The sequence below is a fragment of the Alligator sinensis genome, unplaced genomic scaffold (assembly GCF_000455745.1).
Source record: "Alligator sinensis unplaced genomic scaffold, ASM45574v1 scaffold301_1, whole genome shotgun sequence".
Taxonomy (NCBI): Eukaryota; Metazoa; Chordata; order Crocodylia; family Alligatoridae; genus Alligator; species Alligator sinensis.
This window is the reverse complement of record NW_005842035.1, coordinates 2,125,544-2,141,861: the sequence shown is the minus strand read 5'-3', so window position 1 is coordinate 2,141,861 and position 16,318 is coordinate 2,125,544. Positions and strand designations below refer to the sequence as shown.

Here is a 16,318-nt window from a genome sequence, read left to right as displayed (position 1 = left end):
GTTGTAGAGCATCACAGAGGACACTGTTCATAGCCAACTTGCTGACAGCTCTGAAAACGGCACGTCCAGGACACGATTTGTCCTGGAGTTACCGTGTTACGGGAATGAACAGGCGTAGCGTGCATGTTCCTGATCTGCGCGCAGATGAAGGGTAGCTGTTAACGGCCAGAGTGGCTCGGCCCTTGGGCAGGAAGGCCAAACCTCCAGCTTATTAGAGGCCCCGGCACATGGTCTCATTTGTGGGTTGTGACTTCAGTAGCTGACAATTTGAAACCAGCTTTTTGAAGCACGTGTAGGAGTTGCTTAATCATTCCTCGCTCGGTGTTTCTCTCTCTAAGGTGGTGGTTCCTCAGAAGAAAGTAGTTGTGAAAGCAGCAGGCACGCCTGGCAAAAAAGCAGCTGCAGCTGCCTCTCCTGGAAAAAAGCCTGCCCCTCCTGCTAAGAAGGTAGCGACTCCACCAGTGAAGAAGGCTGCTGCTCCGGCCAAAGGAGCGAAAAATGGAAAAAATGCCAAGAAAGAGGAGAGCGAGGAAGAAGAAGATGATGACAGCGAGGGGGATGAAGAGGACTCTGGTAAGACAACAGTCATGCAGTTCTCAACCTTTTAAATCTCAAGCCACCTTCCGTAACTCTTAGGAATTGAGCGGCACCCCATTCAGAAACTAATTTCTTTATTGCAGTGCTTACCACCTTGCAGACGGCGCAGGCAGGCATAGATTCATAGATTGTAAGGGGCTGGAAGGGACTTTGCAAGATCGAGTCCAGCCCCCCTGCCTTAGGCAGGAAAGACGACTGGAATCAAGAACAGGAGGTTGAGCCTGCCCTTAGCTGCTTATCTCCTCTCACTTTCTGCAGTGCCTCAGGGTGCCTGGGCACACTGGTTGGGCATCACCAGTCTATCAGTAGTTTGGCTATCTTCAACGAGTACACTGAGATGGTCCAGTCCAGCTGCTTGTGCATTTTCCATCGCAGCTCTGTTGTGCAGTTCAGCACATCTAGTAGTCAAGTGGCACAGGTCTGGCGTAGCATCAAGATGGGGGCAGTGAAAGAAAGATAGGCAGGTTTAATGTTGGAGCTGTATGGAAGCACATGGCATTGGCTCTGTCAGTATTACGTGATGCTTCAACTGACAATTAGCCCTCTGTTTCCAGAGCTTCTAACTGGACCCAAGTTGATGAGATGTTAAAGTTTCAGTCAAGGCTGTAGTAACAATAATGTGCTCGGTTGTAGTTTGCAGAACACTGAGTAATTGGCTGTTGTTACAGATGAGTCCGAGGAGGAGGAGGAGGAAGTCCCAGTGCCTGTGAAGCTTGCAGCCAAAAAACCTGTAGCTGTACCCGCCAAAAAACCAGTCGCTGTCCCAGCAAAGCAAGAGTCTGACGAGGAGGAAGATGACGAGGAGGATGATGATGAAGAGGATGGTATGTAGGCTGTGCTTGGCGTGACAGGGCTGAGATTAGGAGCACATGGTTTGAATTGGCATGACTTGCTAAGAGGGTGCCAAAAGACTCCTTAACTTCACATTTTTAAAGGCAACTGCTCATCTGTCCCACTTAAGTCTAAACTAGTTTTTATGGGGCTGCAAGAGCTTAGTGATGGAGTTGTTAACATGTTACTAGTGGGTTTGGAGCACTTATTTCCTGTTGGTGCTTGCAGAGCTTCTTACCATTGGATGGTAGGACTTATGATATCATGGGTGGCACTTACAGGCGCCCAGCCAAAATTGGTTTGTGCTAGGTATCATGGAGATGCATTAAGAGTTCTTTTTTTTAGAGCTCACAGGCTTAAATGAACAAGATGAGTTGAGTGTCCCATTCCCCTCAAAGGGGATTGACGTGAAGTCTCCTTGGTATTGCACAAAATTGCAGCTTGTGTTCTAACATCTCTTATCACGTCAGACTCTGACGAGGACGAGGCCATGGACATCACCCCAGTGCAAGTGAAAAAAGTAGCTCTAGTGAAGGCGGCTGCTGCTGCGATAGCCAAGGCAGATTCTGAAGAGGAGGATGATGAGGAGGACGATGAGGACGATGATGATGATGATGAAGAAGATGACGATGAGGAGGATGACGATGAAGAGGATGAGGGGGGAAGTGAGTTGAACGTAGCTGTGTATGAATTTGTGCTGTGCAGTAGCACACTGGTGTCTTCTAGAGCAGTTACCATTCTTGAGCAAGTTGTGTCAGAAGTCCTTGATTTGCATAAAACTGGAACTGATGAGAAGTGTTTGAAATGATGATGTGATGGAAATCACACATGAGCGTTTCTCAAGATAGTCAAGTACTGATCCAGTTTGAAAGACTGGTTGTTACTGGTGCCTTAAACCTTGGTTTTTATTTCAACATCTTCCTGCCTTTCCCTCTGTTCCATAGAGCCTGTGAAGGAGGCATCTGGGAAACGAAAGAAAGAAATGGCCAATCAAAAGAGTGCCCCAGAAGTCAAGAAAAAGAAAACAACTGAAGGTAGGTTAGAGAAGCAGCAGTCTGAAAAAGCTTCCTGAGTCTCCAGCTTAGCCCTTAAAGCACTTCTCAAGTGTGAAACCCTGCTGGATGGGGAGTTTGTGCAAAGGCTTTGACTGCTGGGGGGCTGTCAGCACAGGTGATGAGTACTAGGGACTTAATACTGAAGCCTGATGTCAGGTTTTTTTTAAAATCTGATGTGCTGAAGTCTGGTGCAGTCAGTGAGTTACAACAGGGTTGCATTTAAGACGTACAACTTTTAGTGTGTGCGTTTTTATTTATTTTATTTATTTTTTATTTTTTAAGAAAATGCTGAAGCTTTCTCCCTCTTCATTGGAAATCTGGACCCCAACAAGGACCTGGAGGAACTGAAGACTGGCGTCAAGGATTTCTTTGGCAAGAAGAACCTAACAGTCTTGCAAGTCAGAATTGGCCCGTCCAAGTAAGTTCTCTGCTAAACCTCTGCCTGCTGATGTTTGGAGTGGTGAATATAAATTGCAGGTGTACTTGGTTAGCAGATGAACATGTAATGAAAGAGGAATAGTTGGATAGCGTGCAAAACTGCCTGAGAGGGTGTGGCTGATCAAAGAGGTGGGGTTTCCCCTGCAGCACATGTTAATTTATTTGATTGTCACTGCCTCCTAGTCCCGCGGCTTTTCTCTAAGCATACCTGTCAGGCAGAGTAAAGAGTCCAAGTGAATTTAACCAGGGAAACACAAGAAAAGTCACTCAAATTTTCGATTACCTTAAGGCAGTGGTGTCAAACATTCAGCCTGCAAAGCCGTTCAGTCTGGCTGGCTGGTAATCCTGTGAGTTATCAGAAGTTGGCGGTGTGGCCTGTTTGACATGCTCACATGGCAGCAAGCCCCCAGGCTGACTTCGGTGTCCAGCCACCAGCCCCTTGCTGCTGCCTCAGTGTGCCCCCACCTTTCACCTACCCTGTGTTGCTGCCTCAGTACAGACCTACTACAGTTGTGTTTTCCCCCTCAATGCTGAGCACTGGAGGGGAAGAGCCAGAGGGCACTACTTTTTTTTGAATTCCCTTAGGCAGGAGGTGGCCAACCCGTGGCACAGGCTACCTCCTGTATGGCACACATGATATTGGGGAATTAGCACAGTGACAGATAGGGTTGGGAGCAGACAGCAAAGTAGCAGGTCAGGCTGGGAGCAGAAAACAGGGTAACAACGGTCAAGAGAAGGGGATTGTGGCACTTGAGAAAGGTGTGGAGCAAACTTGTGGCATGCCTGCCAAAAGGTTGGCCCCCAGTGCCATCAAGGAATGCTTTCTATCTCTTGTCTAGCAGCAGCTGTAAACTTTAATGGCTTCTGTGAAAGCTGCTTCCTGTGCTTAACTCTTCAACAGCAGTCCCTGCTGGGAATAGACTTCCATAATGTCCGTTGGTACAAAGTGAAAAGATCAGTGTAGATTTTAATGCCTCTCTCCTTTTCAGGCGGTTTGGCTACGTTGATTTTGCATCAGCTGATGACCTGGAGAAAGCTCTCAAGTTCAATGGGAAGAAGCTCATGGGCTTGGAAATAAAACTGGACAAAGCAAGGACTAAAGAAAACTATAAAGAAAACAAGAAAGGTAGGAAACCATTTTGGTTCTTTGAACCTTTGCAGTGGTCAGTGCAGTCAATTATACCTTACTGCTGATGTGCTCTTAGCCGTGCTTATTTGGAAGCCAGTCTGCTAAAATCTTTTTATTGTCCTTCTAAGTCTCAAAGAAGAACTGGTAAAAGCACTTCAGTGTTTGAGAGAGCATTAAGTTAACATTTTTTTGATCAAGTTCTGGCTGTAATTATCTGTCACTCTCTTTGTTAAAACATGAAGTTCTCGCTCATCAAGAGGTTAAATCCTTTTTCAATTTTATCTGAATCTTACATGTTTTAAATCTGCTTTGTGGCCTTGTAAATCTCAGGCCAGTTCTCCTTGTGCCACATCTGTGAAAGTGGAATCTTAAAGAACAACGGAGGCATTGGGGAAGAAGGGAACTAGCTTTACTGGCAGCACACAATGTTATCTTTCTCACTTTGGAACCTGGGTTTTGTTTGTGCACAAATACCTTCTTAACTTTCCAGTAGCCATTAATCTGTAAATAAACCATGTTTACTGGTGCCCGTAAAGATACAGCTTTATGTGGTGCTCTTCTTGGTCTAATTCTGAATTGCCTTATCTTGGTGTTTGGAGCTGATGTGATGCTTTAAAGTGAGCAGGGTCTGTTACTACCTTTCAACATATTAGCGAGACTCTACATCTTGTTTTTTCTTGTTGCAGAGAGAGATGCCAGAACAATCTTTGTGAAGAACCTGCCTTACCATGTAACCCAAGATGAAATTAAGGAAGTATTTGAAAATGCATTGGAGGTCCGGCTAGTTTCTGGCAAGGGCGGGACCAGTAAAGGGTAGGTAGCTGTGGTAGTTCTTAACCACCAGCCTGTTTTGCATGTAAACTTCTAGTGCAGCTCTGTTCTTTACCTTGGATTGATATCTCTGCTGTTTCCAAAACCTACCTCAAAAAATAAGCGAGAGAACACCTACTCAAAGTAAAACAGTGATGCAGTTCTCCATGCATTTGGCAGCTTAGAAGAAACATTGTTAATATGCTCTCCTTCATTTCAGAATTGCTTACATAGAGTTTAAAACAGAAGCCGAAGCAGACAAAGCACTGGAGGAGAAACAGGGCACTGAAATCGATGGTCGTGCTATAATCCTAGACTACACAGGGGAGAAGAGCCAGCAAAAAACTCAGAAAGGTATTTACAGGGCCCGATGGTGCGTGCAGGCACACTTGTCACCAAGAGCATGCGGGCTGCCATGATGGCAGTTTTGCCAAGTGTCCTGTGCTTGCTTCACTAGCAGATCGCTTTTCTTGCACGGTCTCCTCTTGCCTTTCCGTTGCTAACGTTTCATGTTCTTTTCTTAAAATCCTGTGTTCTGAAAATGATTGATTGGGCTGGGGAAATTGCACCTTCAAGCTTTTTCGACCAGTGAGGGCCAGTCTTTTTCACAGACATCCTACTAATTAGCCCCACACCTACCCCAACCACCATTCTAGTTCCCTCTCCCCACCCAATCTGATGCTTTGCTTTTTTTGTTTGCTCACCCTGCCCATCTCCTGCTCTGTTCTGCTCCCTGCCTTAGTTGCCCTTTTGCTGTCTGTCCCCTCCTTCATCTTTAGGGCAGGTCGTCTGGCATTGAGTAGAAGCTACCCTCAGATGAAATGCTCGAGCAGGGGTGGGCAAAATGCGGCCCACCAAGCCATTCTATCCGGCCCACGGGGCCCCTAAAAATTTAGAAGATATTTCGCTGCCCCTGGCTGCCTGTCATGCAGCCCTTGAAGGCTTGCCAAAACTCAGTAAGCGGCCCTCTGCCCGAAATAACTGCCTGCCCCTGTGCTAGAGCCTTGAAAATCTGCACGTGTACTCACCCCTTCCCCCCAAAACAGTCATTTTTACGCAGAAAAGTCTGTAAGTGCGGAGTTCTGAGTTGTGCATCTGTCTCCTGTGTAGGTGGCGGGGGAGGAGGAGGAGGAGAGTCCAAGACCCTCATTCTGAACAACCTTGCATACAGTGCAACAGAAGAAACTCTTCAAGAACTGTTTGAAAAAGCTTCATCTATCAGGATGCCGCAAAATGAACAAGGCAGGCCTAGGGGGTATGTAAGAGTTGACTGCGGTTCTTTGTTCTCTGTTTGGGTAACATTAATTTTAAAGAATGCGTATGATGTAATAGTGATCCAGCTTACAGGAACAAGGCTCCTGACTTAACACTTTTCTCTCCTATTAGTTTTGCATTTATAGAATTTCCTACGGTTGAAGATGCTAAAGAGGCTTTGACCTCCTGTAACAACACAGACATTGAAGGCAGACAGATCAGATTAGAATTTACCACGCCAGGAGGACAGAAAAGGGACTTTGGCGCCAGGGGAGGATATACTCGTAAGTGCTCTGTGCTTTATCCTTTGACTTTTTGTCTCTTTTCTGTGAGATGCTTGTGGTTCAGCCATGAACATGTCAATTCTGTTGGCCAAGACTCAGACCTGGATAGATATGGAAGGACCTGCTCTCTGAGAGCTGATGCTGAAGGTGATGACTGATTATCGGAGATACAGATGAAAGTTATCACAGAAATCCTAGATAGTTAAGTACTGATCCAGCTGCACTGGTTACAACTTAGTTAGGAAAACGAGTCAGTTTTTGTGAGCATCTTCTGTTGAACCAATTCCCTGCATTGTGTCATTGCTTTAGCTATCAGAAATGGGGGTAGAGGGCTATGCCACCCGCCTCCTCAGCAGTGTCATTTAATATTGGGGTTGGATACTCATGGATTCCTGGACAATTCAAGTTGTCCATACTGCAAATCGGGCACAATACCTGTTTGGCTAAGCTCCCCTTGTGGATAATAGGGCTTGATGGGAAGCTGGCTCTCAGAAACCTGTTTCCAGACAGGAACGTTACAATGTGGGGGATTTACAAGTGGATTTTCTTTCTTTTAGAACAAAGCAAAACGCTGTTTGTCAAAGGCCTTTCTGAGGATACAACAGAGGAGACATTGAGAGAGTCGTTTGAGGGCTCCATAAAAGCCAGAATAGTCACGGACAGAGACACTGGATCATCCAAAGGGTATGTCAAATCCTAATCTGCCTGAGAGGAAATTTTCCTCTTGGAAAAGGGTCTCACTTAATCTGTTGCCATCCAAATCGATCTTGGCAAGTCGTTCATTACCTTGAACAATATGCCGCATGCCTCTTTGCCTTTGGCAGCCTTGAGACGTTCTGTTGCTCCTTCTCAATGAGCTCCTTCCTGCCGTAAAATCAGTGGCAGTCTATGGATTCGCACGAGAAGAACATTAAAAGCTCAGTGCTGGCTTATTCACTTCCTGGTCTTGTCAGATAATGTGATTAGCCATGGCTGGACACTTGACTTTGCCTGTTCTTCAGTAGCAAGCTACGCTATGCTTACAGCATTTGTGATCTGATAATAAAGTTATGGAGACATGGGACTCCTAGACAGCTGGCCAGTGTTAAATGTGCCTTACCTACCAACAGATGTTGCATGCCAGGGCTTTGTACTCTGCTGCTTTTCTTTGTGCTCCTTACATAGGTTAAGAAAACTGAGCTATTATCATAAACTTGTCAGGCTTTATCATTGGTCCAGTGCTGAGTACAGCAGGTGCATTTGGACCTGAAGACACTGCCAAAAGGTGTAGTCTATTGATTGAGCACAGCACGTGAACCAAGAACTGGCATTCAATTCCAGCTTTGCCCTCGTCTGGATAAAAGTAGAAGGCATGTGTGTGTCTTTTACAATGGAGAATCTACCATGTGTAGTGATTGAAGTGGTAGTGAAAAAACCCCTTGTGTCCATCTAGCTCCTTAATGCGCATACATAAAATTGCCAAGTGTGAGCAAAATGAGTTGAAAAACCAAAACATTAGAGAATGATTCTAGGCTAAGTATATTAGGAAAACTGCCTGAGTTTCTGTCCTCTTTAGATTCATCTATTAAAGATGGCAGAAGGCTGAGCAGGTTGACTTGCAGGGCTGCGTTCAGTGGCCATTGCAGTCATGGCTGAGCTCTCGTCTTGCCTCTGTACAGGTTTGGCTTTGTGGACTTTGGTTCCCCAGAAGAGGCCAAAGCAGCTAAGGAAGCTATGGAGGATGGTGAGATTGATGGGAACAAAGTCACACTGGATTTCGCTAAGCCCAAGGGTGACGGTCAGCGTGGTGGTGGATTCGGCGGCGGATTCGGGGGCCGTGGAGGCAGAGGTGGCCGGGGCGGCCGCGGTGGATTTGGTGGCAGAGGTGGTGGCCGAGGATTTGGAGGTATGTGATCTGTTGGGCCATGTGTTCAGGGCTCACTGGGTTTGCCCGCTTGCTTTGGAAAGCAGCACAGAAGCCCCAGCAAACAGTGGAGCTGCTCGTGATGAATCTGGCACGTTGCGACCTGCCCAGATAGGAATCCAGGAGTGCATTACGGCTGTTGGGTTTGTGCAGACGTGGCTTTGCTTTCTAATCACCTCTTAAATTTGCTTCCAGGCAGAGGAGGAAGCTTCCGGGGAGGCAGAGGAGGAGGAGGAGATCACAAGCCCCAGGGGAAGAAGATCAAATTTGACGACTAAACTTTCCCTTTCCCCCTCTCCTCTCTGAGACACTCTGAAAGGACTCCGGGGTTTTTATTCTCCCCTTGTTATTGACGGAGCCTCCCGAGGACATTCCAAGACGCAAAGCAGTACCGAGAGCCACTTGGAAAGCAGCAAATTTCATTTCAAGGAAGAGCACCGTTTTGAATGGTGACTTTCAAAGGAACATTTTAAAGAAATGAGCAGTAGATGTGGGAGTTCCCCTTGTCTGTGAGTTGTCATTGAATTTATAACCTTTTACCCATGTACAAAAATATTTTTTTTTTCCTATTAACTTCTGTAGCATTTTTTTTGCTGTAAAAATGCACAGCGTTTTATCATGATTTGTGCCTCGGCGCGCTGCCTCAGGCAGATTAAAGGGCCTCAACTGGTGCCTGGTTTCTGCTATTCAGAAGGGGGAAGAGGGGAACAAGCAGTTGGGGGCAGGGAAGGAGGGGGATCTTCCTTTTGGTAGGAATCACGCAGCCTTTTCGGCTGCCCTCTCCCATACACGTGTTGCTGATAAGCACCTGACCTTGTAGGTACAGTTGGAAGAGGGACTGCTGAGGCTTTACACTATAACTACGTGAAAAGCAAGGGCAGAGGGAAGAGAGCTGCATAAACCAGGATATCTTGTTCTCACGTGGCCATTTTAAGAGGAGTTTTGCATATCGGGCATGCAGCAGGTATCACTTTCAGACACCTGGAAGCTGTGTGTTTCTGGGGGCTCACCCCCTGCCAGGCAGCCAGGTGTGACTGGAAAGTCAGTGGGTCACACAAGTAGCAGAGGTACAGGTGTCCTGGATGAAAATCAAGTCATCTAGGACAGGGGTTCCCAACCCCTGGGACGTGGCCTGGTGCCAGGCTGCAAAGGGTTGGCTGCCGGTCTGCCAGAGGGATGGCTGCCAGACCGGAAGTGGCCGTGGACCGGCAAACCGTGGACTGGAAGTGACCAGCATACTGCGGACTGGCAGCCAATCCTTTTTTATACCGAGTACAAAAAATGGTTGGCTAGCCTGTCCATGCCTTGCCAGTCCGCAGTTTTGCCCGTCCTTGGCATAAAAAGATTGGGAACCCTTGATCTAGAACTACAAGTGACAGGAGCTATGTGCTAAGAGCCCATGAAGTTGGACCTACTTTCAGGCAAATACATCTTGTGCCATAGAGACTGTTATGTCTGGAAATGAGCGGCTGCTTTGTTATTTCTAAAAGCACTGCCCTGGCCTTCCATTTGCGTGGGATCTCCCGTCTGTTGGCCTACAACTGGTTTCCTAACTCTGCTGATTAAATACCCAAGAACAAGAAGTCCTGAGCACCACCACACAAAGGTGATAGTGCAGGTGGTCATGAGAGTTTGGTTACTGCAGAAGGCTGGAGCCCCTTCCCCAAACGCTCCCTTTCTAAAACCAGCCTGCTGGTGCTCTCACTGCAGCCTCTGTGGCTGTGCCCCTCGGCCTCATCCACAAGGAGATGGTGACAGGTGCTGCAAGCAAGTTCAAGGCTCTTCTGTTCCTGGTTGCCCCAGGGACGGGGCTGTGGTGTGAAATTTGTGGTAGTGTAAAGCCTTGCACGTATTAGCTTCAAGGGATTCCCTGGCAACTGCAAGGAAGGAAGGAGCTTGTCCTGGCCCCTGAGCTGGTGCAAAGCTGCTGCAGCAGGCATTCTCCAAGATGTCTGCCTAATAATCACACACTCATTTTACTACAGCTTGAGCCGTACAACAGATATGAGCCTGTCTCCAAGCCAGGCAGCTGCAAAAGCTGGAACTGCTGCACTTACGGCTTTGAAATGAGTGATAGCAGCATATGGTTGTACACAGCCCTGTGCTGTGCACCTGCTGCTTCCAGCTGCCTGTGGAAAAGTGGAAGCTTTCCTGCATCCCAGGGCACTGTCTCCTGTTGCAGCATAGTGCTCAGTGTAAGCCTGACCTGGGCTTTTACCTGGGGCTTGAGGGCAGCTTGTGGGTTTACTTGCTGAAGCTGCTGCTTTCCAATGCAGCTTGCATCGCTGTACATGGCTCAATGTGCATCCAAGTCAGAGCTTCCCCCTTGCTGGCCCTTGGGGTTAAACTGGGGCCTCCAGACCTCATCTGCCCACTGCTGAATTCTCTCTTCAGTTGCTGCCACCAATTCAAGCTAGTGGCAGGGGGACAAGGGGGGATAGCATCCATTCCCTGACTCCAGCAGCCACCCTGGTGCCACTGGAGTCGAGTTGTCTGCTGGGTTAAATCGTATCAGCAGCCTGGAAAGTAACGTGTCTCCTCCCCACCTTGTTGCAGGCCGGTAGTCGCACTGGCAGACGGTAGGTATCCACCTGTGCAAAGGCCTGTGCTTCTCTGTACTGCCTCCCACACTGCTGGGTCAGCTGCTTTAAAGTATGTGCTGAGCCGGGTACCAAGCTCACGGGGGCACCCTGGAGCCATGCTTTTCGCATGGAGAAATCTGGAGCCAAGATTTACTCGTGCCAGTCATGCATCCAGCGCCAGGCTTTAGACTCCTGGTCCTGGGCTTGGGCGGGAGGGCAGTGTCCTTCACTTCTTGCCATGACACTGCTGGCAGCCTTCAAATCCAGGCCTCTGCCAGCTCAGGGCAGGGTGGTTGGGAGTTACCGTGCTTCATACGGGTCCAGGGACTGCTTGCCCCTGCACTGACATATGGGCAGATGCTCCCCTCTCCATTGCACCATGTCCCTGGCGGCTCCCCTGTGGCTGTGCACTGTGCAGGTGCTCCTGGCACGTGCCTGTGCTGGGTGAGGCAGAAGAAGCCGGGGCAGGGAGGGCGGCTTGGGAACAGGCAGCTGCTGCAGCTGGAGCAAAGTGCAGGGGCAGTTGGGGGTCTCGTGTTAACATTTCACAGGTGCTAGTGGGATGGTGCAGCCCCAGGTAGCGGCTTCTGGTGCTAGAGCGGCTGGTGAGAACTGGGCACGTGGTCCCTCTTGCAGTGATGCCCTCATGCACAAGTGACCCGTGTGCAGGGACTTGGATGGGGTCGTTCCCAACCCCGGGGTGACGAGGAGAGGACGAGCTCTGCTTAGAGGGTGGCTGGGCAAGTCCCAGGTGGCAGCTGCAGTCTCCTGCGTCAGGCCCAGCCCCGGGATGGCCTGGTGCGGAGGCTGATTTGGGCTTCAGCCATCTTAGGCAATACGGGCTGCGGCGTGGGAGAGCTGGGCTGGCAAATGGTTGCAAAAGCCCTGCTGCGCTGGCCCGTGGGGGCACTAGGTGGCAGCACCTGCTTTGCAGCCAGCTGCTGCTGTACGTCCCGGGTTCGGGTGTCGACCTGGGTTGGCAAATGGAGAGCAGCTGCTGGTGCCAGCGCCTGGGTCCCTTTGCCCGGGAGGGGAAGGGAAGGGGTTAGCTGTCCTGAGCAGAGACGTGGGTAGCCGCAGCCTCGGGCTGAAGTCAAGCAGCAGGCACCGTGGAGTTGCACCTTGTAGATGACCCCAAGGAGGTGCACAGTCTGCATGTGTACCCGGTCTGTGCGTGTGAATGTATATGCACTGTACACAATCAGCAGTCTGTGTGTATATACTGTGTATGTGTGTGCATGCACAGCCTGTGTGTGTGTAGACACCGTGTACACAAGGTGTGTGTGAGTATACACATGTATGTATGGATGCTGAGTCTGTGTGTGTGTGTGTGTGCATATCTGTATGTATACTGTGTACACAATTGTGTGTGTAAGCTATATATCTGTGTGTACAGTATATAGCTGTGTGTGTGTGGACACGTGTGTATGTATATACGCTCTGTGTGTGTGTACAGTTTATGTATATACACTATGCAATCTATATACACCACACTATATCTGTTTACACATTGTGTACACGTGCACTGTATGTAGGGACAGTTAAAAGCTTGTGATGGATGTGTGTGTGTGTGTGTGTGTGTGTGTGTGTGTAATGTGTGTGCACACGCATGCACACACACGTGCAACAAGCTTTCATGAACTGTCCCAGCCCAGGCAGGACTAGGAGTTGCAGCAAGCCCTTGGCTTTGCCTTGACAAGGACTCGGGGCACTTCAGGCACCCTGAGATCTGGGAGGACAACACAGCAGTGCGCAGGCTATCCAGGAAGGTTTTGGAGAGCCTTGGGGACAGTTTCCAGGTGCGAGTGCTGGAGCGGCCAACTAGGGGCCATGTTCGTCTTAACCTGCTGCTCGCTAATGGGTGAATTGGTGGGGGATGTAGAAGTGGAAGGCAACTTGGGCAGCAGTGACCACGAAATGACTGAGCTCAGGATCCTGTGGAAAGGAAGGATGGAGAGCAGCAGAGTAAAAAGCAGACTTGAGAAAGCAGACTTTGACTCACTTAGGGAACTCATGGGCAGGATCCCCTGGGAAGCCGGTCGGAGGGGGAGAGGAGTCCAGGAGAGCTGGCTGTACTTGAAGGAAGCCTTACTGAGAGTGCAGGATCAAACCATCCTGATGGGCAGGGAGACTAGCAAGTGTGGCAGAAGACCAGCTTGGCTTAGCAGGGAACTCTTCAGTAAATTAAGTCACAAAAAGGAAGCTTATAAGAAATGGAAACTTGGATAAATACCTAGGGAAGAGTATAAGAGCATTGCTCGGGGATGCAGGGATGAAGTAAGGAAGGCCAAAGTGCAACTGCAGTTGCAGCGAGCACGGGACACGAAGGGAACCAAGAAGGGTTTCTACAAGTATGTCGGTAGCAAGAGGAGGATCGGGGAAGTACGGGTCCCTTCCTGAATGGGGGAGGTAGTCTAGTGACAAGATGCAGAAAAGGCTGAAGTGCTCAATGCCGCCTTCACCTCAGTCTTCGCAGGCAAGGTCAGCTCGCAGACTAGAGCACCGGGGAACTCCAGCCCAGTCAGCCTCACCCAGTCCCTGGAGAAATCCTGGAGCAAATCCTCAAGGAATCCATTTTGAAGCACTTGGAGCAGAAGGTGATTAGGAACAAATCGGCATGGATTCACTGGAGCATTGATCTATATACATAGAATAGAGACCTCTCTCTCTCTATATATATATACACTGCTCGCACAAAGGCTTTGCTAAAGCGCTGGCACACTAGCCGGTTGGTTGTTACCCTGTAGTCCCTGCAAGTGCTTTGCTTTGGCGTGCAGACCTATGACCAGACCCGTCCCTGGGGGAGGTGAATCGAGGCGACCACCCGGGACCCCATGCTTTGGGAGACCCCGCAGAGCTGGGCGGAGCAGTGACTCCGCGTCCAGCTGCTCGCTATCCCTCCCCCCGACACCGACGACATCGATGGCTGCGGCAGCTTCTTCGGGACAGGGCCCCGTGAGATCGGAGCACCACATGGACTGATTTGGCCCGGGCCCTGCACCCTGCTCGGGTCGGCCCTGCCCACGACACATTTATACCAGTGTGATTTGCCTTTATCCTGGTGCAAAGGGGAGTGGACACATAGGACACTTTTACACATGTACGTGCTACAGCACCAAGCACTTTTAAAAGTGCCCCACGCTGCAGCACATGCATTTGTATAAACAGTGCAAGTCATGCCTAACCAACCAACCAACCTGATTGCCTTTTATAATGAGAACTGGCTCTGTGGGTGCAGAAAGAGCAGTGGACATGATATACCTTGATTTTAGCAAAGCTTTTGGTAGTCTCCCACAACATTGTCCCAGGCCAGCTAAGGATGAATGGACTGTAAAGTGGATGGAAAACTGGCTGGAGCATCGGGCACAGAGGGTGGTAGTCAATGGCTCCATGTCTCGTTGGCAGCCAGTATCAAGTGGAGCGCCCCAGGGGTCGGTCCTGGGGCTGGTTTTGTTCAAAGTCTGCATCAGCGACCTGGAAGATGGGATGGATGCACCGTCAGCAAGTCTGCAGATGACACCAAGCTGGGGGGAGTCGTAGATATGCTGGAGGGTAGGGCTGGGATTCAGAGAGACCCAGACAAATCGGAGGATTGGACCAAAAGAAATCTCATGAGGTTCGACAAGGACAAGTGCAAAGTCCTGCACTGAGGAGGGAGCAATCCCCTGCACCGGGACAGGCTGGGGGTGACGGGCTGGGCAGCAGCTCTGCAGAAAAGGAGCTGGCGGGGACAGGGGACTAAGCTGAATATGAGCCAGCAGTGTGCCCTTGTGTCATGGGCTGGGGTCCCCGGAGATGGCCATGATACCCCATGGCCCCTTGACCGTGCCAACTCTGCTCAATGAGCACCCTCTTTCTCACCCGCCATGTCGTGTTGGTAATAATTATGAATAGGGAGGCTGCCCTCAAGTTTACGTTGGGCACGGTCCTGCTGGACCCCACTGGACCCTGTGGGTTCTCGGACCCCTTTTGGGTCCCACTCTAAAATGGACATCTCAGGACGCCCTCAGCCTTACGGGCTAGGTGCGTGGCTCCAAACCGTCCCTTTAACACGCCCCAAGCCTCGCAGATGGCGTTCACCGTGTCGCTCCGAGGCCTTAGTTTCACTTGATCTCTGGTCATTACTGGGCTCTCCGCAGCCCTGTCTCTCTCTGTCTCTCTGCGCCCACACTGGCGCTGGGGTCTGTGCACCCCGGATCCCGTGCCCACACTGGTGCTGGGGTCCCCAATGAGGCTTCCTCCGTCCCCAATAGTCTCAGCCCAATCCACCGGACCGCAAACAGAAATCAAAATGCAAGTCCCTGGGCTATAACATAATGCAAGCAGCTCGGGGAGTGCTTTGTTCCTTAAAATGAATTATCCTTTCCCCAGCACAACATGCCTTGTAGACCAGGGTCTGGTGAGCTCCTAAAATCCCTTAACCTGACCAGCAGCAGGAGATGGGCCATCAGGCTCCTTCCTTCCTTCCCCCTTAGCTGCTGGCAGAGAGCTGACCCTCTGGTCCCAGCCCTGGGGTTTATATATGCTCCAGGCCCTGCCTCCTCCGGCCAGCTGACCTCCGGCAGGTGCGGGCTAATGCCCCAATTCCTGCGGCTGTGGTGACTTGCAGCTGGTGGGCTCCTGCCTGACTGCTAGGGCTCTCTCCCTAGCAGTTTCAGCCCTTAAACAAGCAGGCACCACAGTGCCCTGCGGCACCTTGTTGCCAAGAAGCCTACTGCCATCCTGGGCTGCGCTGGCAGTGATTTTTTCCCCCTCTATTCAGCACTGGGGAGGCCACATCTGGAGTCCTGTGTCCAGTTGTGGGCCCCCCACTGCAGAATGGATGTGGACACGTTGGAGAGAGTCCAGCGGAGGGCAATGAAAATGGTTGTGGGGCTGGGGGAGAGGACTGGTGAGGAGAGGCTGAGGGAAATGGGCTTGATTGAGTCTGCAGAAGAGAAGACCGAGGGGGACTGAATAGCAGCCTTCACCTCCCTGCAGGGGGGCTGCAAAGAGGATGGAGCTGGGCTGGTCTCAGTGGGGGCAGATGGCAGAAGGAGCAATGGGCTCAAGCTGCAGAAAGGGAAGTTGAGGTTGGATGTTAGGAAGTATTCTTTCAGTAGCATAGTAAAGTACTGGACCAGGTTACCCAGAGAGGTGGGGGAGTCGCCATCCTTGGAGGTTTTGAAGACCCGGGTAGACAAAGTTGTGGCTGGGATGATGTAGTTGGGGCTGGTCCTGCTTGGAGCAGGGGGTTGGACTAGATGTGACCTCCTGAGCTCCCTTCCAGCCTGAATTTTCTATGATTTTAAGGAGAGGGTGGAAGTGTGTTTGCAGTTGGTACCGGAGCCTGTCACCCTACCGCCTGAACCTGGTCCCTTTACACTGCATCCTGGTCAGAAGGATCTCTGCATACGGGACAATCTGTCCGAGACCTTACTCACCATATTCCTGCT

At 50.1% G+C, this 16,318-nt stretch overlaps 1 protein-coding gene and 3 non-coding genes across 4 annotated transcripts in view; all 4 read left to right on the top strand.

Annotated features, from left to right (window-relative positions):
* Positions 1–8,972, top strand: part of NCL (nucleolin) — a 51,990-nt gene extending 43,018 nt beyond the window's left edge. The window contains exons 2-14 of the mRNA XM_025202753.1: positions 297–573; positions 1,266–1,421; positions 1,899–2,093; positions 2,373–2,462; positions 2,766–2,901; positions 3,911–4,047; positions 4,737–4,863; positions 5,081–5,214; positions 5,971–6,115; positions 6,247–6,398; positions 6,956–7,082; positions 8,057–8,283; positions 8,497–8,972. Coding sequence (XP_025058538.1) covers positions 297–573; positions 1,266–1,421; positions 1,899–2,093; positions 2,373–2,462; positions 2,766–2,901; positions 3,911–4,047; positions 4,737–4,863; positions 5,081–5,214; positions 5,971–6,115; positions 6,247–6,398; positions 6,956–7,082; positions 8,057–8,283; positions 8,497–8,579 — 1,986 coding nt within the window. The 3' untranslated portion in view covers positions 8,580–8,972. The remainder of the gene's footprint in view (positions 1–296; positions 574–1,265; positions 1,422–1,898; positions 2,094–2,372; positions 2,463–2,765; positions 2,902–3,910; positions 4,048–4,736; positions 4,864–5,080; positions 5,215–5,970; positions 6,116–6,246; positions 6,399–6,955; positions 7,083–8,056; positions 8,284–8,496) is intronic.
* Positions 2,592–2,662, top strand: LOC112550105. Its single transcript, XR_003093769.1, has one exon. It is a non-coding gene; the product is annotated as a small nucleolar RNA SNORD82 (small nucleolar RNA).
* LOC112550106 lies at positions 6,541–6,616 on the top strand. The gene has a single exon (XR_003093770.1). It is a non-coding gene; the product is annotated as a small nucleolar RNA SNORD20 (small nucleolar RNA).
* LOC112550104 lies at positions 7,242–7,380 on the top strand. The gene has a single exon (XR_003093768.1). It is a non-coding gene; the product is annotated as a small nucleolar RNA SNORA75 (small nucleolar RNA).
* Positions 8,973–16,318: the final 7,346 nt, after the last annotated feature.